At 43.8% G+C, this 22,836-nt stretch overlaps 1 protein-coding gene across 5 annotated transcripts in view; it reads right to left on the bottom strand.

Annotated features, from left to right (window-relative positions):
• Nucleotides 1–22,836, bottom strand: part of pard3ab (par-3 family cell polarity regulator alpha, b) — a 161,468-nt gene that overhangs the window by 99,992 nt on the left and 38,640 nt on the right. For all 5 annotated transcript variants that reach the window (XM_020045296.3, XM_029116649.2, XM_029116647.2 and 2 more), the window contains exon 3: nt 2,692–2,872. In XM_020045296.3, coding sequence (XP_019900855.3) covers nt 2,692–2,872 — 181 coding nt within the window. The remainder of the gene's footprint in view (nt 1–2,691; nt 2,873–22,836) is intronic.

Genomic DNA, 22,836 nt, shown 5'->3' with positions numbered 1-22,836 from the left:
CATTAAATTGCGCTGAGCAGGTCAGCCAACTCCTAATTGGATTTCTTAGATTAAATCTGTATGCTATAATGACGGTAACTTTCTGCATAATCAGACCAACCAGGTCTGTAATTTACCCTGTCAGTTCAATATATTCTAACCTTTCAATGCTGTAGTTAACAGATGTATATAATGTCTGGAGAAAAACATATACCAACTGGAAATTCCTATGGCTTAAAAAACAGAATACATTAAATCAATCAGTACTGGGTTTCCTATGAAATTAACTTTTTTTTATGACAGATTACATTACACCAGTCCAATAATTTAATCTGAAATTGGAGTGCCCAGTTACCAAACAAATAATTAAAGAATAAGAAAAAAAGAATACACCAATGAGATTAGAAAAGGGGTTTCTGAATAGTATCCCTTCAACTTCTTATATATTTATAATTACAAACAAACCTGATCGTTAAAGAAACGCTTATTAAAACAGTTCTGGGAATTTGTGAGGATGGGTGGTGGTCAGTGGTTAGACTGGTCAGGACAGTGTGTTCCTACTGTAATGTCCCATGTATATGACATTGGAGGTCGAACATCGCACCCTGTTCCCTACATAGTGCACCATTTTCAGCCAGAATCCTATGGGTACCTGTCAAAACAAGTGTGCTTCCTTGATAATAGGATGCCATTTGGAATATAACTCTGAGCAGGACTCCCACGCTCCTGGTGACCTGGTGCCCTCTTACACAACACAGCCTCATGGGAAGCATGCTCAACTCTTCCCGTTTGGACGAACGGGGTTTGTTGTAAACAGAAGACGTCGGGTGGCGACATGTCACTGTCACTGTCAATGTTCTTGGTGGAATGCCGGCAGGGAGAAAAGCCAGCCCTTAGGAACGACTCCAATGGAGTACAGGAATTAAACACTTCAGACTGGAAAAATAATGAGGATAGGGCTTAAAAATGCACACAAGAGCTTCATTTTCGAGTTGTTCTTTCTGAATGTACAAAACAGTCATGTTTGTTTGTGCCGAACACTCTGGCACATTTAATTGCCGTTGATGACACGTTGCTACTCTGAACTCTGAGTGATTACACCCACGCAACAACAGTTCTGAAGCCCATTTACCTTGATGTTAGTTAATGGTCTCAATATGATGTTTCTGCAACCACTCAGAACAAAGGGCCAAGACATTTTGTGACCACTGAATGTGACTAAAGCACTACCCCCCCCCCCCGACCCCAGCCCAAAGGAAACACATCCACATTAGATATATCCTGTATTAGTACACCCCTAAGGTTTTCCTACTTACAAAGCATGTAGAGGTCTGTCATTTTTTATCATAGGTACACAATATGATAAAAATGAACAATGCAGCACTTACACCGATCAGCCATAACATTATGACCACCTGTCTAATATTGTTGGTCCCCCTTTTGCTGCCAAAACAGCCCTGGCCTGTCAAGGTATGGACTCTACTAGACCCCTGAAGGTGTGCTGTGGTATCTGGCACCATGATGTTACCAGCAGATCCTTGAAGTCCTGTAAGTTGCAAGGTGGAGCCTCCATTTATTGGAGCGGTTTGTCCAGCACATCCCACAGATGCTCGATTGGATTGAGATGTGGAGAATTTGGAATTCCCCACCTGGAATTCGTTGTTGTGTTCCTCAAACCATTCCTGAACCATTTTTGCTTTGTGGCAGGGTGTATTATCCTGCTGAAAGAGGCCAATGCCATCAGGGAATACCGTTGCCATGAAAGGGGGCACATGGTCTGCAACAATGCTTAGGTAGGTGGTACGTGTCAAAGTAACATCCACATGAATGGCAGAACCCTATGTTTCCCAGCAGAACATTACCCAAAGTATCACACTGCCTACGCCGGCTTGCCTCCTTCCCATAGTGCATCCTGGTGCCATGTGTTCTCCAGGTAAGCAATGCACACGTACCCGGCCATCCATGTGATGTAAAAGGAAACATGATTCATCAGACCAGGCCACCTTCTTCCATTGTTCCGTGGTCCAGTTCTGATGCTCACATGTCCATTGTAGGAGCTTTCAGCAGTGGACAGGGGTCAGCATGGGCATCCTGACTGGTCTGCGGCCACGCAGCCCCATATGCAACAAACTGTGATGCATTGTGTGTTCTGACACCTTTCTATCAGTACCAGCATTAACATTTTCAACAATTTGAGCTACAGTAGCTCGTCTTTAGGATCGGACCACACAGGCCAGCCTTTGCTCCCCACGTGCATCAATGAGCTTTGGCCGCCCATGACCCTCTCGCCGGTTCGCCACTTTTCCTTCCTTGGACCACTTTTGATAGTTACTGACCACTGCAGACCAGGAACACCCCACAAGGGCTGCAGTTTTGGAGATGCTCTGACCAAAACACCTAGTCATCACAGTTTGGCCCTTGTCAAAGTTGATCAGATCCTTACGCTTGCCCATTGTTAGGTCTTCTAACACATTAACTTTGAGGACAGAATGTTCACTTGCTGCCCAATATATCTCACCCATTGACAGGATAAATATTAAAATGAATACAGTGCAGTGCAGCACTGTGCTACATACGGTTGCAAAACATTACCCAACAGAAGAGACAGACATACCAGGAAATAGAGTAGACATGATTCATTGTTCTGAGAAGGATGGTTGTTCTACATAACACCGACATCCAGATGAATGTCCCAAGTTAATAGTAACTTACTAGTTCGGAGGGCAGATGGAGTGACTTCGATCTCACTGGTGGCCTGGTAGGGCTGGAAAGCGGACATGTTGCTGGAGTTGAGCTCAGTAGCGAACAGGTCAGGGCTCTGGGTGCCCGTGGAGCTGGCGCTGGTGCCATCGCCACCGTGGTGAGGGTCCTGTTCATCGTACACTGCCACCAGCTGAGACACAGACCGGAGAGGGAAGAATTTATTGACCAGTTAAACAGACCTGTGTCTTTTGACAGGCCTGACCATCGAGAATTGTGCTACATGCAGACAGCAAACTAAGTGGAAACCAATCTTCATATTCTGAACTCCTGCGCAATATATGATGACATTAGAGTGACACAGATCATACAGACCCAGAAAGGAAAAACTTAACCAACATTGATAAACTCTCATATCTGGGTTAAATATGTTAATGTACACACACACCAGCAAGACTTGTGACCCTTTGCCATGAGATTATTTGAGCTAAATTATTCAACTGTATTTGTTCTCATAAGATCCATGAACATTTTCTTTTCCAGAATCTCACTTCCGAGCTTTCAGCCATTGGAAGCCTGTATTTATTCTGAGAACAATAAACCCTCTTCAGTTGATTGAAAATGACATTTAAGCCATCACTCAGATTCACAAGGCAAAATTAATGTTCAGCCGGTTTGTGTTAGAGGTCAAGTGCTATGAGGAAGACTAAAAATCCTTTAAAAAAGGCATTCAGTAAGATCACACCCATGTTGCATTAGAAACATTTCATTGACTATTTAGCTCTGTCATGTACAGCCAAATACCAAAGACAACGGCCTGTAACCCATTTCTAACCCCCTACTGACCATAATGGAGAACGCCTGGCAGAGTTTGAGGTCACATAACAGACTAACAGTATCTGCCAGCAGGGGGTACAGCACGCAGCCCTTTCCAAATGGAGCCCTAATCCCTATAGTGTGTACTAGTTTGGACCAGTTCTGCTTAAGAGCAGTACACCATTTATAGGGAATAGGGAACAGTTTCAGACAGGCCTTATGAATATCTGATTCTATTCTATATAGCCGTCTGGTAAAAATCTGCCCCAGTGAATGAAAGCCTCTAAAGCCGGAGAGATGGGTGGGTTTATAGCATGCAGAACAGCACGGTCCAAGGAAGGGGTCCAAATGGCATCCTATCCCCCCTACAGTGCACTACTTGATTAGGGTCCATAGTTCTCAGATCGAAAGTATTGCACTTAAAGAACAGGGAAAGACATGAACGCTAGCCCTTAACACCCCCCCCCCCCCCCCCCCCATCAGAACCCAAACAAAGGCAGCCGAGCACCGATTCTTCATTAGTCGCCTCAGTGACCTGGGGTCAAAAGAGCCATTTGACTAGTAAAAACCAATAAGGGGCCAAAGGTCAGAGCATTTTATAGCAGACAGGGAAATGCGTCAGTGTACTTGTTCAACAGTTCCTTGAAATAACTCCTATGCTAAACATAAACCCTCTGGAGTGTAGGCGTTTTATGTACCGGTGCCCAGTGCAGCAGAGTCAGTAAAAACTATTCCCACGACAAGTCCCGGAGGGGTTTCGTAATAACATGTGGGAGAGAATGAGAGTTTTCCCCTGTGGGGTCCATCTGGCTCTGATTAAAAAGACCTTTACTGTGCAAATGGACATGGTGCGGCTGTTCAGGCAAACAACAGAATGACTCCCACTCAGTGCTCAGTCACGGCTGGTCCCATTGGAGACTGTGATAGAGAATCCATGTTAACGCGTCCGGGTACGGTCTGAGGTAACAATGAGTTGAATGGTGTACGCACACTAGCGTACCAAGTCAAACCTCTCCGGTTGTTTGGAACGGTTTCAGCTCTTCACTCATCTGCTGTTTGTCTTAGAGTAGGCTGAAGCGTGCACACCGCCCTCTGTCTGTTAGGAGGAGTCCTCACTTGAGGGGGGGTGGGTCAGGTAATGGGTGGGAAGGATCTCCTACTCAGTGGTAATTACTACCCGTGTTGACAAGCAGAGACTTGGCCCAGCAACATAATCATTATTTTCTCTCTAAACCTCACACACTCACAAAAGGGTGGTCCTTCCCTGGGGATGTGTAGGCTCGCAGCTACACATTCAACTACAAATTGTTTGTTGTCCTGAGAGATTGTATATTTCAAGGGTGCATCTGCTTTTCTGTGCCTATTTACATGTGTGCGCGCGACGGAGAGAACGCGAATTTGGAAAATGTGCAAGAATCCAACCAGGCCAGAAACATCCGCATAACACACTGAGTAAACACTTGGGGAAAAAGTATTGAAAAGTAAATCTAACAATATCTAGACTCATGTAGTACTCAAGTGTAACCAATACCTTAAGGGGGTGACAACAACCCAGGAGAGAGTGTGCGAGACGGAGAGTGTGCAAGATGAAGTGTGTGTGTGTGTGTTTTACATCCCCAATGAATATCTAACAACACAGTGGGCAGAATGGAAGATATTGAATTGTGTCTTTACAGTCCTAAATGTGGTGAATCAGGGCTGAAGTAAAACATTTAGGTAACAATATGGACCACTGGTCTAGGCCACATTGAAACGGACACCTGTTGTAGTCTAATCAAAATATATTGCATTTGTATTGTACTTAACATTCACGGCTCGGTTTTAATAACCTTTGGGTTCTGTCTGATTGGCCCCAGAGACCTATATAAGTGTCACTGTCTTTGATACTCTGATTGGTTTAAAGATCAATTAGAATGACATTCTTTTACATACCTCGCTTATTTTGATATCACCTAAAAACCTGCATTGGAAAGAGTCTAAACTGAAATATCCACTGTAGCCAACGACAGTGCAGCAACATACATAGCTTCTAGTCAGGAACCGGTAACCTCTGTTTAACCATGAACTCACAGCGCAGATCTTTATAACTGCATACGGATACATTTGTGCAGTGCTTTATAACGACGCCTGTATCTTATTTTACTCATCCACTTTGGTCACGATACACTCCATCCTTCCATGTCAGGTTCAAACAGGTTTCTCAATGCCAGATGCATTGTGATGTCACATCCTGGGGATCTATTGGTTATTGGAAAAGCACATCCATCACGTCCAGGACAAATTGTACGTCGACTGTTGTTCTGTCCAGGGGGTGTGTCTGTGCATCAGGCTGCAGAAATGTTCTCATGGTACTTCAAGTCGGTGGACAATCTCAGATGTAAGCACTCCAAACAGGGACGTCGGGCTCACGTAAGAGCAGCCCACGGAAGGTAGAAATCAGGCTCGGCCAGAAGCAGTCTGGTCTTTTTCACAGTGCAGAGCTGTCAGTGGAGGGATTGGCTCAGACAGCACCATTTGGGCACCATTTGGGCAAGAATCCAACCAGTCCAGAAACAACCCGCATAACTCACTGAGTAAACACTTGTCAGCGGCCAAGGTGGGAAAATATGTATTGAAAAGTAAATCTAACAATATCAAGACTCATGTAGTACTCAAGTGTAACCAATACCTTAAGGTGGTGACAACAACCCACGAGAGAGTGAAGCAGAGACTGCAGAACCGAGAAGAATCCATTTCATGGGTTCTTGATTTGTGGTCTGGGGGGGGGATAGATGGTTGGCCTATTGCCTAGTAGACATCGTTAACAAAACAAACACCAAAGCCAAATGCTCACCGGCAGAAATGTGATCCAGTCCACATCGAAAAAACGTGTTGACTTGACAGTTGACTTGTACGCCTCGTCTAAATGGTGTAGACGTATAGAAGAGTTGTAAAAAAGCAAGTGTTAATGTATTTTTCGTGACATGTGTCGAGGTGGTTAAAGTGCAGCCGAGATTGGATTTCTGACTGGGGTGCAACCTCAAACTCCCACAGCAACCATGAGTCGAGCGGGCCTGAGCCAAGCCAGAACACCGGTGCTTGCCTTTTTACTGGCCTTGTCACACAAACACTTGCACGCGCTCGCACATACATGCACGTGCACAAACACACACGCACACAACTTGACGGGGAAATATAGTCATACCTACTTAAATAAAGTTCATGTGTAGAACAATTTAAACAGGAATGGAGGGGGTCATTTTAGCCTAATGACCTCCTATCCATGAGATTAAAACAAAAGAAAACAGCTGGAAAAACTCAAGGGTTTCCCTGAAAAAGACAAATTGAATTACAGCGATAGAATAGAATATTAACTGGGGAGGGAGCTACAGCAAAGTAAATGTGACAAAGGAGACGTGAATCATTTCCTGGGATAAGCACTAGTCATTTCAGCATTTTACAGGCTTCCACTTATTTCACATGGAAATGACAGGTAAGCTGTAAGGAAACTTCGACTCCGGTTCAACAGAAACATGAAACCTGAAAAAGTCTTGTTCTCACATTAACTGGGCTCGTAGCCTACATCTGCTGACTGTGTTAACACTGTCGTATTAGAACTAGGGCTGCAGAATACACTCCCACTCAATAAATGTGCGTATGAGAGGTGATAAAGACGTGGAGAAGGAAGACGCAACAAGACTGACAAAAGGCCAACAGCCAAAATGGAATTGTTTATTAATGGATGCCTACCGGTTCATTCAGTAGAATACCCCCCACCAAACATCTCAGGCCAGTCGGAATAAATACGATCATTTGGTAAGTCTAGATTAAACGATTAGGAGCACTTTATACTAGAAAGCCACCAACTAACTTCCTAAGCCTGGTGGGAGAACCAATAAGAATAAAGCGTTGCACGGAATCACCTTTAATGACACCGAAGCTATATTTATGCCGCTCACTTTCATTAACAGCTTCTCAAGCCAATCAACACTTAGGCAGACAGCGCGGGCCTGTTTTACAATGTGGGTGTTCAATTAGCTGGGAACGACTCGTGTCGCGGCGGATGAGAAAGAGCCGGAGCACGGGGACGTTTGAAAAGACAGGAAGGCATCCCGGCAAGCTCCATGGTGCGACTCAGAGATATGATTGTTGAATGTACACAGCCAGCAAAAACATGAGTAAAACATGTACTCGGCTGAAACAGGAAGAAGGAAACGGCAGTACATTACCAGTGAAGTAACGGTTGACACAGTAACGGTTGACACAGCAAATGTATCTTGGCTACAGCCAAATGTGTTTTCAGTTCCTACTAGGAAATACTACAGGCTGTGCTCAGGACAAAAATGTAATAAAACACAGCTCACTACATAGGGCATAAGGTGCCATAGACCCAAGAGTATTGTGGAGTCATTTACCTGGATTTATGGAGTCCCAAGAGATTACGGGACATGAACACAGTTTGTTATTAAAGCCCAGCATGAACTACGGCGCTTACTGAGCTCAGACAGAGTTCACGGAGTACACAGGTCAAAAAGAAATAGAACCAATTGTAATTCTATGGCAGCTCTCATGGAAGTCAAAATGAACTAGAGTCAGTGTCCAATATTAACGACTCAGTGCACATTTGTTGGGGTTGCCATTTTACATGCTGGGATTATTTTTGACAGCACGCCTGCACTTGGTGCATCAACACTGTTGTAGCCTGCTTCCGTGGGGCTTCAGGAAGGGTGTTTTGTAAAAGCCCTTCGTCACAACCGCGGATGTAAAAAGGGCTTTATAAAATACATTTGATTGATTGACTTTGTGAACAGGGGTGTACTGGGGAAGTTGTGACCAACACCTCATCCACAAACATGTCAGACACTGGATGAATAAACAAGATCCAATCTTTGCTCGAGTGATGAAAATAAATCTACCCATTAGATTGACACAATTGATGATTTGGTGCACAAATGGAAAGACAGCATTGTTTAATTAGGAATCTGACTACTTTATGGGGCGTTTGATTGAAATGTTTCAACTATGTGCCAGGTAAACCACAGAACCAAAGCAGGACTTCAGCTAAGCCCCTGGTTGCGCCCCTATCGCTTAGCAGTCTAACAGCTAGAGATTCAAAATTTCCCTCCGAAATACCACACTTCGATGATGTGCTGTTAGATTGTTAGCCGACACGCGGTCTGTCTGAGCAGCCCTGCACAGGAAGGAGTCGACGGGGCTCCATTAAATCCAGCAGAGCGAGTATGTGCCAGTAAATCACGGCAGTTCTTTGAAGGTGGTGCTGTGGTGTGACCTCTACCCCGAATTGTATGCGAGGTGAGTGTCTGTCCTGCAGCGAGGTAAACAGACTCTTGTTGGTCTAACCTTTTTGACCGCTCAGGGGAAATCTTAACAGCATGTGTGCTACTGCCTTACCTTACAGAAAGAGATGGACAGGTCACTGGCACACGGGCTAGTTCAGAAGGGAGTTGGAGACATCCTCCTCAGGAAAAACTCGTTTTGACAGAAAATGAGCAAAACATTGTGTGGAAAAAAAATTGTCTTAGTAAAGTGTCTGGCAAGGGAACAGAACTCACATGGCGAATGTCCTAACAACTTGAATTGAGTAAGTTAAGTTCTTAAGTTCTGACTTCACTGTTATTCTCTGGCCCAGCTGGCTGACTGGATGCTGATTCGCATCGTTACAGCTGGCTATGCTCAATTGTCTCGACTTTGAGCAATTCTACTGTGTTTCACAATGTGAGGAACCAGCACAAAAGGAACACAGGAAAGGAATCAAGTGCTCCCTTGCTTTGCGCAATAAAACCGCACACCTAAAAGTGAACAGCAAGGAAAGGAGCTGAAGCAGAAAGGCCTTCCATCAGACAGTAACTGGAGTGGTCCCGGGAGTCCAATACTACCCTTCCTGCGAGGCAAGCTCAGCATTTCCCCCAGTAAATAAGGCTGCCATCCCAAATGGCACCCTATTCCCTATATACTGCACTACCTCTGACCAGCGGACACTAAATAGGGGATAAAGTACTATCTGGGACGTCTCCCAGAGCCCTCCTGCTCACCTTTCGAGGACTCGGCTTTTCTCATCTCGTCCAGGAACAGGGCAGCTGATAAAGGCTTAATGAAGAAAAATCATCCAGAGGTATGGCTTTAAGTGTACGAACACCATAACCCAACTGAACTACAACCCAGTTAACTCAATACTGCACTGCCAGGTCCCTTATAGAGCTCCCGTCAAAAGTTGCATTTACAAATGTGGCCCAACTCAGATGTTTTTCTCTACTCTGATTTGTATTTTGATCAATCAGGTGGAAAAACGTATTTACCGAAAAGGCCAATTAGTTGGAAAAATATCAAATTTGGGTTACTTATGTTAATACCACCTGGGGAAAGGGTCCTGTTTGGGATTGTACCAATTAGAGGTGAGATGACAGCAGCCAATGAGGATTGGTCAGGATGAATAAGACCCTGTCCACGGAGCATCTGGAAGAGCTCAGTGTTGTTATTCATGAGCACTGACAGTGATGCGCCTCTAACCCTTAACAACCCTGGTTGTTTCAAGAGGTCAAAGACTTAAATATGGAACCCCGCAATCCAATGGGACTGTTTGGGTCCAGGGGGAAATGGTCTCATCTGTAATTGGAGACAGAGGAAACAAGGGCAGACTGAACGTTTATTAATGAGAAATTATAGTTTTGTTGAAGTCTTCAGAAGCAGGACACCATTGGACTCTGTACAATTTGATATTAATTACATATCCCTTTATGTTTTATGGTTTGAAATGGGCCTGGATTTGGATTAGAAAATATAATAACTTCAAATACATTGAAATCTCATGAGATTCAGCACTCATTAACTGGTCCAGAAAACTCATGATATAATTCATTAAATTAGAAAGTGGTACCAAGAGAGGGCAGACCCCACAGTCCACTTCAGACAACTCAAAAACCGGTTTCATTTTGCACTAGGTTCCGACTCAAAATGAAAAATCCAAAATGCAAACGCGGTACTTTCGTAATGTGGTGCTCAAGTGTGTATTGCATTGTGATGTATAGTAATGTGGACAGTGAAATAGAATTGGGTAGGTGATGGATGAGCACATGTCTTTGTACACAGGGAAATGTGATGGCGTGAAGATGGTGGGTATGATCATTAGTTTGAGTGTGGTTGTTGTGACAAGATACGGTTTTAGGTGTGAACAGGTGTGGGGGTTTGTGGGGGTTGTAGTGAAATAAGGATCTCATTAGGAAGACAAAAAGTAAAGTCTCTCATCCTCCCACCCCCATGTCTCCCCTCCCACCACTATCCCATCTCACCCCTCCCACCCCATCTGGTTTTCTTGTGGAACAGCACCAGGAGCTTTGCGAGTTCGGTCCGTGTACCTCATCAAATCTCTCTCCCACTCCCCCCCGAGCTCAGCCACAAAACCTCATTAAACTCCAGTACGCAGAGCACAAATTAAACTGTCAAATCAAAGTCACGTCTTTGAAAGTTTGGCACAAATCAATAAGATAGACAGACCGTCAGCGTCTCAAACAGCACCCAGTCCCCTTTTAAGTGCTCTATTAAGCCCTGGTTGAAAGCAGTGCGCCACATAGGGCAGGAAGGAGCCATTTGGGACAGCAACCAACTCAAACCCCAAGACTCCCGGGTGACGCATGGAGGGAGCACATACTCTAGGAAGACATGGCTTCCACAGGAGGGGCAAGAGGGAATGGGAGACAATCCACGGCATGCAGGGATGGATAACACCATACGTGGCTCTTTCACTCCAACTAGAAGCGTGGCACTCCCATTATGCATACCAGTTCCTGTTCCATGAGCTCATTGCTGGTTTACAGTATCTATGTTTCTGGAGTTATTTAAGGCACATATGGAACCTGCAAGACTGCTAGCAGATATCATAGATTTCCAGTAATTCTGATAATGCTTGCATGTAAGGCCTTCTAACAAAACGGAGAGACATGAAAATTGTGTCTTAAAGTTAATCCAAGACGACGATAAAGGCCCCTTATTGCTATCTCTTTAAAACAAGCAGATTACGTTACTTTCAAAGAAGAATTTACAGAACTTTCTAGTTGGTCAAAGGTTTCATGGACAGATGAAATGAGAGGGACTCATGATGGACCAGATGGATGGGCCTTTGGCTGGATCATTAATGGACACAGGGCATCACTTCAAGTCAGGTGCCAGCCAGGTGGAGGAGGGGTACTGGTATGGACTGCTATCATTAAGGATGAGGTAGTTGGACCTTTTCGGGTTGAAGATGGACTGAAACACAACTCACATACCTACTGCCAGTTTCTGGAAGATACAGTAGTAGAGGAATTCCTTTGCATTCAAGAAGGCCATTATCTTTATGCAGGACAATGCTCCATCACAAGCATCCAAGTTCTCCACTGTTGGCCAGCAAGCAAGGGCCTTAAAGATGCCCAAATAATGACCTGGCCCCCTTCTTTACCGGACTTAAATACTGTTGAGAACTTGTAGACCTTTCTCAAAAATGGGATTTACAGTCAGGGAAGACAATACACCTCTTTGAACAGCATTTGGGAGGTTGTAGTTGCTGCTTCAGCAAATGTTGATGGCGAACAGATCAAGAAACTGAGACTCCATGGATGGAAGGCTCATGGCAGTTATTAAAATGAAGGGTGGCTATATCAGTCACTGAATATTTTTGAAAGGCCAGAAATGTTATTTATGTTTCATTTTGTGTTACTTGTTTGTTGGACTTATTCTACAAATTGAGAATAAACAAGTGAGTTGGAGAAATTATTTTGGTAATTTCATTGCCTAATAATTGTGCACATTTATGTATTCCCCTGAGAAAGATCAAAACTAATGTATCCTTTGTTAAACATTCAGGTTTGAGGTTCAATTATATTTTGGATTGACTGAGAGCATGGTGTTTGTTCAACAATAAAATAAATCTTGAGGAATACGATTTGCTTAATACTTGTGTACGCAGTGTATACGCCGCTCCTTCAACACGTTGTGGAACCATGTTGTGAGTAGAAACATTACATATGGTCTTGTGTTTTTCTCAGCTGGTAGACCATGGCACAACAAAGCCAGATGACCCCATGAGGGACCCCAAGTCACTCTGGATGAGGGCGTCAGGTAAATGACTAAAATGTTAACATTGATGACTGATGAAGGTAACTTAACCATTATCACATGAAAAAGAGAGAGACAAGAACTGGCGTTCAGGCTTTCCCGTAGGGACATGTTTATTAAGAGGTAATGGATACCTTATTCAGTGTCTGGGGAGGATGAGAGGTGCACAGAGCTGGCCTGGAATAAGCATGTTTGCTTCTAGCACAAGCAGTAGAAAATACAAATGCTACAATGCACATTGTCTCAATGAACTTGGCTAACAGTTAAAACTAGAAAAGGACTCAGGCAAGCCTAGTTCAACCAGCCCACAATTAAAAACGTGATAAATGTTGTTGGCTTCACTGGATTCAAACCCAGGTCTCCCACGTGAGTGGCTGTCTTTAACCACTACACCACAGTACAGCATCTTGACATCAGATCATTTTGTCACACATTAACATCACGCCAAGTTTGAATATTTCACTAGACACCATTAAGCACTGTATTAAACTGACTAACGTTTCTAATTAAGTTTACCTCCACCAAAAATAGCAAATATGAACAGTATGGCTTTTGCCACAGGTCGTATTAACAGCTTATTAGTGAGTAATACTAATTACTAGTATCTTACTACTTGAAATTAACACACCCAAAGCTATTTCATGACACAAAAACGTTTGTTTTACTTTCATTCGTGAATGACTTTTTCATAATTTGAAAAGACAAGAGAATCACCCCTACTTTTTTACAGCCCAAGGTGTTTTTATTTAGCCTATATTACCTCCAAAATCATGCACGGAAGTTTTATTTTAGGCTCACTATGAGACAGCTGCTGAAGGTTGTAGCCAGTGAAGTTTTTGTTTATCCGGAAACAAAGCCTAATGCTAAATTTGCTTTGACTGTGACAAGATTCGAACGCGGGACCTATTGGTTGCAGGTCCACGTATCTAACCACTACACTATTTAACAAGGGGTAGTCAGTCAATCAGTCAATCAGTAAGAAACATTCAGTCTTCCTGGCTGGCTCCCCTTATGCGGTCTGGCAAAAAAGCCAAAGAAGTTAACTAGCTCAATTTGCATTGATAACGGACAGCTTGCGTCAATGTTGGACAGCAAACAAGGGTGCGTTGAAAACTGAAATTGTAAAATTAACAAAAATGCTTGCCTAAGAGCCACACTTGCCCCTTGTTCTCAAGCAAGAACAATATGTGGACTGTAGTGAACTATCTGGCATTGTGGAAACCAGTCATGAGAATTCACAAGGCTTTTAGTATTACTTTTCCATCTCTTCGGTAGATTTCACAGCCTGACTCGGAGCACATGGTTATGAAGTATGTAGGACTACCCTATATGGACAGAACTCAGAGTCCCTCCCAGACGGCCACAACAAATACAGCAGACAGGTCTACCTTACAAAGCAGCCAAGGCAGCTTGCATATGAAATAGGATTTGGCCCACTGCTTTTGGCCAGAGTGCATTGGGCTCAGGTCAAAAGTAGTGAACTGTAGGGAATTAGGGTAGGATTTTGAATGCAGATCCAAATGGGAATAAGAGCCAAATGCTAGAGTTTCTGGATTTCAGCAACCCAGCTTAATGAAATGAGCCTTGTCATATAGAAAGTTCCCATGGCCAAAATTACTGTGGTAACATGGTATATCAGGCAGTGCCATACATTTATAATGACTAAATTTGTTTTCATGATTCACTTTTGGTTCAATTATCTTCTGCTGAATTATCGGTAGGGTTAGTCAGATGTAAGTTCAGTGGAAATCTAGGTGGTATTGACACAAAGGGCCCAGAACCTACTCAAGCTAAGTGTGCTATTTAGGGATTAGGGTGCCATTTGGGAAAGACTATCAGGCTACATTTGTCAATGTCTTCCACAGTACTCCATGCTCTACTTTGCCCTGCCTGTCATGGTAATTGGCCCAGAAATTATGCAACTTTTGTTAGCTTTTGAAATCTTGTACACTGGAGCTCACGCAAGATAAATGCCTTTGCAAAGGGGAGTTGGACTTGCTGTCCACTCGCTACTGAATATAATATTAAACCCTTATGGACACTGGTGAAAAGTAGTGCACTAGAATAGGGTGCCATTTGGGGCATGACCATAGCCTTTTCACTGTTTAAATCGATTGCGATTTACAGAAAATGGCCCTTCTCTTACAGAGCAATGATTCTATAAAATTCTGTTTAGACTGGTCGTTCCTTTCTCCTGCCAAACAGTACTGTCAGAAATTGCACATAAGCTGACAAATTGATCAATGTGGGTAGAGTTTTGTGAAGAGTTATTTTGAGACAGACTGAAGGACAATTATTTAAAATTGGTCCACTAAATCGCATGGATCGAAGCCAGAAGTAATTGCACTAGTTGTACAATTCACATTTCCAAAAGCTCTCCCGTAACAGAGGGAATCGTCTTGTCTGTAAGTGATAATGATTCAGTAGTTCTACTACAGTTAAAACCAATAATAGATGCTACTGAATTGGATACTTTTTTCCTATAAATCATGCCGAATAACTGTAGCATGGCTGGAACCGAATCACCCCGTCTTTGCTGTAAAATAACTTCAAACGATTTGGGGCACATCTTTGGATTTTCTCTGCATTTCTTAAAGGGGAGATGTTTCAGTAGCTTGTCTTCCTCTGGCCAACGTGAGACCGACAACTAGCTCAAATATACCCCAGACAAGGAAGGATGGGGACCACAGGGATCCGTACCCAGGCTCTCTATTATAAGAGGTCAAAGATGAGCTGGTCTGCCCTGAACACCCCAGGTAGTTTATCCCCTCCTAGAGCCCCAAGGCTCCCCTTTCATCATGCAAACACTCCAAACTGACGAAAAGTTGGAAATGCTATACAAGCAAGTTGACAAATCAGCCTTCTTGTCAGGAGGAGAAACGTGAAGCGGCCTTGATATTCCCTCTGTGTAAATGGATCAACCGTGGTGTCCGCACACATCAAATCACTGATGGTCCTTGTCATCAAAAGTAGCAAATGTTTCAGATGCCTCACAAGAGACTCAATCTCCTATTAAAAAAAGATTGCAGTTATCATTACATGATTGTTTGATGAATATAAATGATATGGCCTCCAGAAGAGTAGAACAAAGAGTCCTAGCACACCCTTGCAATAAAGACAGGGTATTCCTTTTTTGCCAGACCATGTAAGCGGAGCCAGCTAAGAAGATCGAATGTCTCTTACTGACCGACTACCCCTAGTGTAGTGGTTAGAGAAGCGGACCTGCAAACTATAGGAGTTCGTATCTCCTCGCAGGCGGAGCGAAGTACGCATTGTGTATTATTCCGTATAGACAAAAACTTCACGGGCTAAAACCTCCAGTGACTTTATTATAGTAAGCCTGAAATAAAACAGTTTACGGTTATAGTGCAACGGTTTCTGGTGAATTTTCGAAGTACGCATCCACGCATGCGTTTTGGGTCAGGAGAGACAAACATTTGCTGGCTACAACATAGGCTACACTAGTTACGTTACAGTGAGCCTGTATACATTTATATCGCAACTGTTTCTGGCATGAAAAAGTTCATCATCAGTCTCGCTAGAAATTGTTCAAATCATATAATTATTCCCAAGAAGTAAGCAGATAGCAGTAAGCATATTACTGGCTAATAAGCTGTTCAAACGGGCAGTGGCAAAAGTTAACAGTTCATAGACGCTAGATTTGTGGTGGAGGTGAACTTATTTTATTTCCACGATTCTCTCGTCGTTTCACTTGATGAAAAAGTTAGTTATCGTCACCTTTCTTGATAGTTATTGTATCAATGTCATTGACGAATGAAAGAAAAAAAAAAGTACATTGTTATACCATGAAGGAAAAAAATATGTTCTTATGCCATGAAATTAAATAGCTTTGGCAGACTCGCTAGCAATTGCTCAATTCCTATGACTATTCCAGGAAAACAGTAGATACTGGTAAAGCCTATTACTGGCTAATAAGTTGTTCAAATGGCCAGTGGCAAAAGCTAACAGTTCATAGACGCTATTTGTGGTAAACTTAGTCAGAAACTTTAGTCAGTTTCATCAATATCATTCACAAATGGCCAATTAGCTGTTAAAATGGCCAGAGGCAAAAGAGGATTTGTTTTAAGACACAAGAGGCTATACTGACACCCGTTGAACATAGAGCTCTGTGGTGTAGTGGTTAGTGACAAAGACTTTCACATGGGCAACCCGGGTTTGAATCTCAAGAGGCCAATACTTTCTATTGCGGTCCAGCTGAACTAGGTTTGCCTGGTTTAATGTTTTTCTATAGAGGTTTCTCGGTTTTCACCCACTCCCCTACAGTGAATCTTTGATATCCAATTGTGGATAGGGAGAGTTGAAGTAGCAGGTCTTCCTCCTGGTGAATCTGTAGCAAACAATTCAGCTTTTTCGCCACATTGCATGTCTAACCAGAAAGTCAGTCAAATCAGTGCCAGTGAGGATGTGCAACCTCAACTGATGACCTCTGCTTTTGCAAGTGCCGACCCGTCTGAAGGTGTTGCTATGGCTCAACAAACTCCCCCACCCAGGCCATGCTGGGTCAATATTCATCTCTCCATGTAGCCAAGCACGCTCATGGAGCTGCGCCAGTGCCAAGCACGCTCATGGAGCTGCGCCAGTGCCAAGCACGCTCATGGAGCTGCGCCAGTGCCAAGCACGCTCATGGCAAAAAGGAATACTGAGGTGGACAGCTTGACAGATCGAAAGATGACCATACCAAAGAGCACTACAGACATTGAGCTTAAAGCATCGCAATCAGCCATCAAGTAACGCCTCCTTCGAAAAAGCTGATATACTACTCAGATCAGGTGTCAGATCCAATGGCGGCGCACCACCAAGACTACATTTTTGCTGGCTGAGACTCACATTCATTCTTTCTTGGGAATCGAAATTATGGACAAAAGTTGGGTTCCTGGAGTAGCAAACTGAAAGACTTATTGAAACAATGCTGATAGAACAAGGCCACACAACGCCTTGAGTGGAGATCTAGGGTTAGACTGCAGCATTTTCAGGGAGCCAAGCAAACATAATTCAAATCAAGTTCAGGCTTATCAACTAAATCTCAGAACAAATTCCCATCACCATTAAAAACACCCGGCTGGCAATGATCAAATGGGCCGTGTGTTGGCTTTTCCAGTCATTTCCTCTCTATTACATCAATGGGATAATGTTCAGAAGAGCACTGTAGAGATGGATGCAGTCATTCTATCTGTTGTAGTTGTTTGCGGAGTCGTCAGGTTCCAGATAAAAAGCACTGATACACACCCAATGGGACCCATCGGGTGAAGAGAGTCATGATTAGGCTTTAAAGTGTGGCTGGTTGAGCACTTCCAACTCGTCATCCCTATGTTAAAACTATTAGACCTAATCAGCCCGTGTCAGGGTATCCTGCCCCTCTGTGCTCTTGGGGGGGGGGGTTCTTTTCGCCAAGCAGAGTGGAGGAACTCGGCCAGTCCACTTCCTCTAATCCCTAAACAAGCAGCAGATTTCTGACAATAAGCCAAAACGCTGCCCTCTGCGTCATCTGATCCAAACCAGGACGGTTCAAAAATCTGTTAGAAACATCAATTTGGGTATGACTAAGTCTGAGCCAGAACAGACCACAGTGCAGTAGCCCTTCTGCTTTCTGAAGCATGAGAAAGTTTTATGTATAAGATAATCTCCTGTACAGGACACTGTATGCCTTTAGGATAAGCCTAGGTGGCAAAGATTTCGGAATCTTCCAATCTTTCTGTTACACCCAAAATGTTTTTGCACTCAGCACCCACACTTGATCTGGGACGATCCCTGAAACCTACAGTGTGTGGGTCTTTATAATGTTCCACTCTGTCCTCTCCAGCTCTTCAGGCGGCAGCACCTCCTAATAAAGTAAGGTTTGTTGCCACAACAGACACAGAACAAGCAGCAGTTAATGAGCACGTGAGGGTAACTCACCCCCACCCCTCCCAAAGAGAGCACAGGCATTGTGGCTGGCAAGATCCGCCTTTGGGCTTTTGTCTCGGTCGACCTCATTACAGAGCAACGCTTTTGACCCGGCTCTCACCGGTGTCAAGGCAGCGCTACGTGAATGTTAACGCCGGCAACGTCTAAGCACAAGGTTTAAACTGATTGTTTGTTAGACCAATCCTAGGGCACTGTGGCTTTTAGCTAATGTCGGACCTCCAGCTGGTGTTGGCCCGGTAGTTACATTAAACTTGCAGGTGACTTCAGAGCAGTGCTTCCTGTTTGCAGCCTAATGAAGATGGCAGTTGGGAGGTTATATTGAGTTAGTAAATTTATATAGAGTGGTGGGGGGTAAAAGAGATTTCCTTGATATGATTGCGTCAGTGGTGGTCTTTCCTCTCGGGCCAGAGGGGACGGCGGCGACAGGGTTTTCAGGCCTGATCGTAGCCAATGGCGCAGCGTTGCCGTTCTCCAGGAGGGAGCGGACTGCTTCTCTCCTGCCTAACTCTGATTTAATTGGTCTCCACTGGCGAGTTCAGGCCGTCACACAAATGGTCTGTCTGTATGAAACCAGCGCTCAGGTACTGAGTTCACCACCCTGGCTGTTCTATTATGACATTCGGACAGGATTTAATGCTGGCAGTTGCCAGAGTCCTCAACAACACTATATTATTGAAATATAGGTGCGAGAACAATATGTATTGTGCATTTCGGAATTCTATGTGTACTGTGAGATTTGACATAGGGATTTCATTAAGACACAAAGCAAGTACTGTAACAAGGAAAAACACCAGTCGTTGAGTTTTGGTGTAGGTCTAGCAACAGAAATTATACTGTGATTCCATCAACACGATACAATGGACATTGCTGTAATCAACCATACAACAATATTCAAAAGTTACTGCCCTCCAACCGCAACTGAGCAAAAAGAATAAGAGGTCACTGATACTTCAATGTACAAAACAGATGTAGTTTTACCACTGTAAACATGTAGAGGAACTGCTACACCAACATGGACTTAGCTCTGGCTGGACCAAAATGTGTTGTGACAGAAACTCCATCCTGAACCATTCTCAAGTCATCCCAATTGATTAAAGCCTGAGTAAACAGAACCTCTCCAAGCGGCTTGGGTCGGCACTTCTGACATTCTCCTCAGTCACATCCTGTTGACTGGTATGTGTCCACTTCCTGCTCTATTACTTCCTGTCTATTTGGAGACATTGCCGCAGTGACAGGGGAAAAAGCAGGAAGTCATCATAGCAGGGGGGAAAAGCCCAGAGACCAAAACATTGCTACTGTTTGATGAGACACAGAAAAACAGTGCCCTCCATATATATTGGGACAGTAAAACCTTTTTCAAATAACGAAAATGGGCTCAAACTGCAGTCTCTCAGCTTTAATTTGAATGTATTGACATCCAAATTGGAGGAAGGGTTTAGGAATTACAGTTCTTTAATATATACCCCCTCTTTTTCAAAGGACCAAAAGCAATTTTGGTGTATAATTCACTCAAAAGCGGTTTCATGGACTCCATTATTTCTTCATCAATTAAGCCAGCAAAAGGTCTGAATTTGATTCCAGGTGTGACATTCGCATCTGGAAGCTTATGCTGTGAACCCACAACATGCAGTCAAAGGCGCTCTCAATGCAAGTGAAACAGGCCATACTTAGGCAGCAAAAACACATTTCATCAGAGAGATAGCAGGAACATTAGCAGTGGCCAAAACAACAGTTTGGTACATTGAGGGGGGAAAAAGAACTCACTGGTGAGCTCTGCAACACAAAAAGACCTGGACATCCACGGAAGACAGTGGTGGGTGATTGTAGGATCCGTGCCATGGTAAAGAAAACCTCTTCACAACATCCAACCTATTGAACATCCAACCAGTCTCCAGGAGGTAGGCATATCATTAACCAAGTCTAACATAAAGAGAAGCCATTACGAGAGCAAATACAGAGGATTCACCACAAAGTGCAAACCATTCGTAAGCCTCAAGAATAGAAAGGGCAGATTAGACTTTGCCAAAAAAACATCTAGAAAGGGCAGCCCAGGTCTGGAATCTGTGGACAGGTGAAACTAAGATCAACCTGTACCAAAAAAAAGTACGGAGAAGGCTTGGAACGGCTCATGATCCGAAGCATACCACATTATCTGTAAAACGCGGTTGAGGCAGTGTGATGGCATGGGCATGCATGGCTTCCAATGGCATTGGGTCACTGGTGTTTATTGATGTGACAGAAGACAGAATAAGCGGGATGAATTCTGAGTTTATAGGGATATATTGTCTGCTCAGATTCACACAAATTCAGCAAAGTTGATTGGATGGCGTGTGGCTTTACAGCTGGACATATTCTGCCATGGCCAAGTCAATCACCTGATCTTAACCCGATCGAGCATGCATTTCACTTGCGGAAGACAAAACTTAAGGCAGAAAGTAACACGAACAAATAACTGAAGACAGCTGTAGTAAAGGCATGTCAAAGCATCACAAAAGAGGAAACCCAGCGTTTGATAATGTCCATGCATTACAGACATCAAGCAGTCATTGCCTGTGAAGAATTCTCAACAAAGCATTAAAAATGAACATTTGATTTATGATTGCATTAATCTGTCCAATTACATTTGAGCCCCTGAAATAAGGGGACTATGTATGAAAATGGTTGCAATTCCTAAACGTTTCATGCAATATTTGTTAAACCCCTTGAATTAAAGCTGAATGATTGCACTTCAATTGCATCTTGGTTGTTTTATTTCAAAGCCAGAATTATGAAAATTGCATCAGTCCAAATATTTCCAGATCTAACTGTATGTGCTCTGAAATAGGGGGACTTTATGAAAAGTGAAACAAGTATGTACCCAAATTCCCCTAAAAGAGAAGCCAATAATCTAACCTTTAACCTAATTTCAAATCCAAGCCTTTGGAATATAGGGAAAAATGATTATGTCAAAATAATTACAGCTGGTGCTCACATCACAGTGGCTTGGACTTCCGTCTACCTCCATTGTACTGTACATAGGACACGCTAAGGAAGTCAACAGGAGCTTCCTCCCAGATAACAGCGGCGGAAGAAACAGATCAATCTGGAGAACTTTTTGGTTTGTGCATTGAACAGGGTCTGGTATTCTGTTGACTTGACCAGTTAGGAAAAACATTGATCTAATCTATATAGTGCAGTGCAGACTGACAAGGCAAACTCAGTGAATTCCAATGTAACGCCTCTACCCGAGCTGGCCTTTCATTGGCCTGACAGTCCGTGAAGAGGTGCTGCTCTGGATGTATGAATCTAATACCACAGTGCCCCCTTGTAGAAGATAACAGTATGAACTGTGGAAGAAAGACCCAGCAAGAACAGTATGAGGTTTCATCAGTACCTTTGGTTATATCACAGTTCCCAAAAGACGTGAGAATATACAACAGAATGCAAAATATGTCCCCTCCAGTTGTAGATTCAAAATGTCTTGCCATTTCACAGCCATTGTTACCTACAGTAACCTACAGGCGTAGGGGTACATGGAGGCCTTTTTCAATCTGGTCGAGCTTTCACATAGCAGCCCTGCACAATCTACATGCAGGCTAACCTCCTCCCTCCCCGACAGGCCGGGACGTCTCGGTGGGCGGGTGATCTGAAAATGCCGTCGCTGTGGCTGTGTGACCGGAAGGCCTGGGAACCGCTTGCCAAATCCTTGCTGCGCCCACGAGCCTTTCCTCCCCACAGACCAGCTGCAACTGTCTGACCCCGGGGACTTACTGGAGGGCAAAACCAGGGAGTATTGGTCAGAAGCACAGGGCCATATGTGGTGCAAAGAACAGGGTGCTATTTTGAGACACCGTTCTGGCCCAGCACAGGGGGAACAACATGAGCAAAGGTTTTGCGGTTTCCTGTTTTACTAGGCGATGTGTTTTGACGAGCTGTTACAAAGGCGGTTTTGGAGATGAACCGCTCGGCTGCAAGCCAGGGGATCCAGTCAGGCACGTGTCACCGCATCATCTCAGAGACATCCCACCATGGACACAGTAGTAACTGTACTGAGGGAGACCCCTGCTGGGCAAACATGGCATGTCGGCCCAAAAGAAAGAAAAGGGGGAGGGAGTCAGGAATTAGTCCAAATTATCATATTTATTATCGTCTAAAAGGTGAGAACTAATCTAGGATCAGCACTGCTACTTTTTTCTGCAAAATCCTGACGTAATAACCTCATGGATGGATGTGAAAAGTTAAATAGGTTATTTTATTCTGGATAGATCAGACAGGCACACATCAGACTCTAAACCTTCCCAGTGACCATTAGAATGGGGCATCTGGCATTACCAGACATGCTCAGAGTCG

The sequence above is a fragment of the Esox lucius genome, chromosome 3 (genome assembly GCF_011004845.1).
Source record: "Esox lucius isolate fEsoLuc1 chromosome 3, fEsoLuc1.pri, whole genome shotgun sequence".
In the NCBI taxonomy this organism is placed as follows: domain Eukaryota; kingdom Metazoa; phylum Chordata; class Actinopteri; order Esociformes; family Esocidae; genus Esox; species Esox lucius.
Note: the sequence above shows the minus strand (reverse complement) of the source record. Positions and strands in the feature narration are given on the sequence as shown.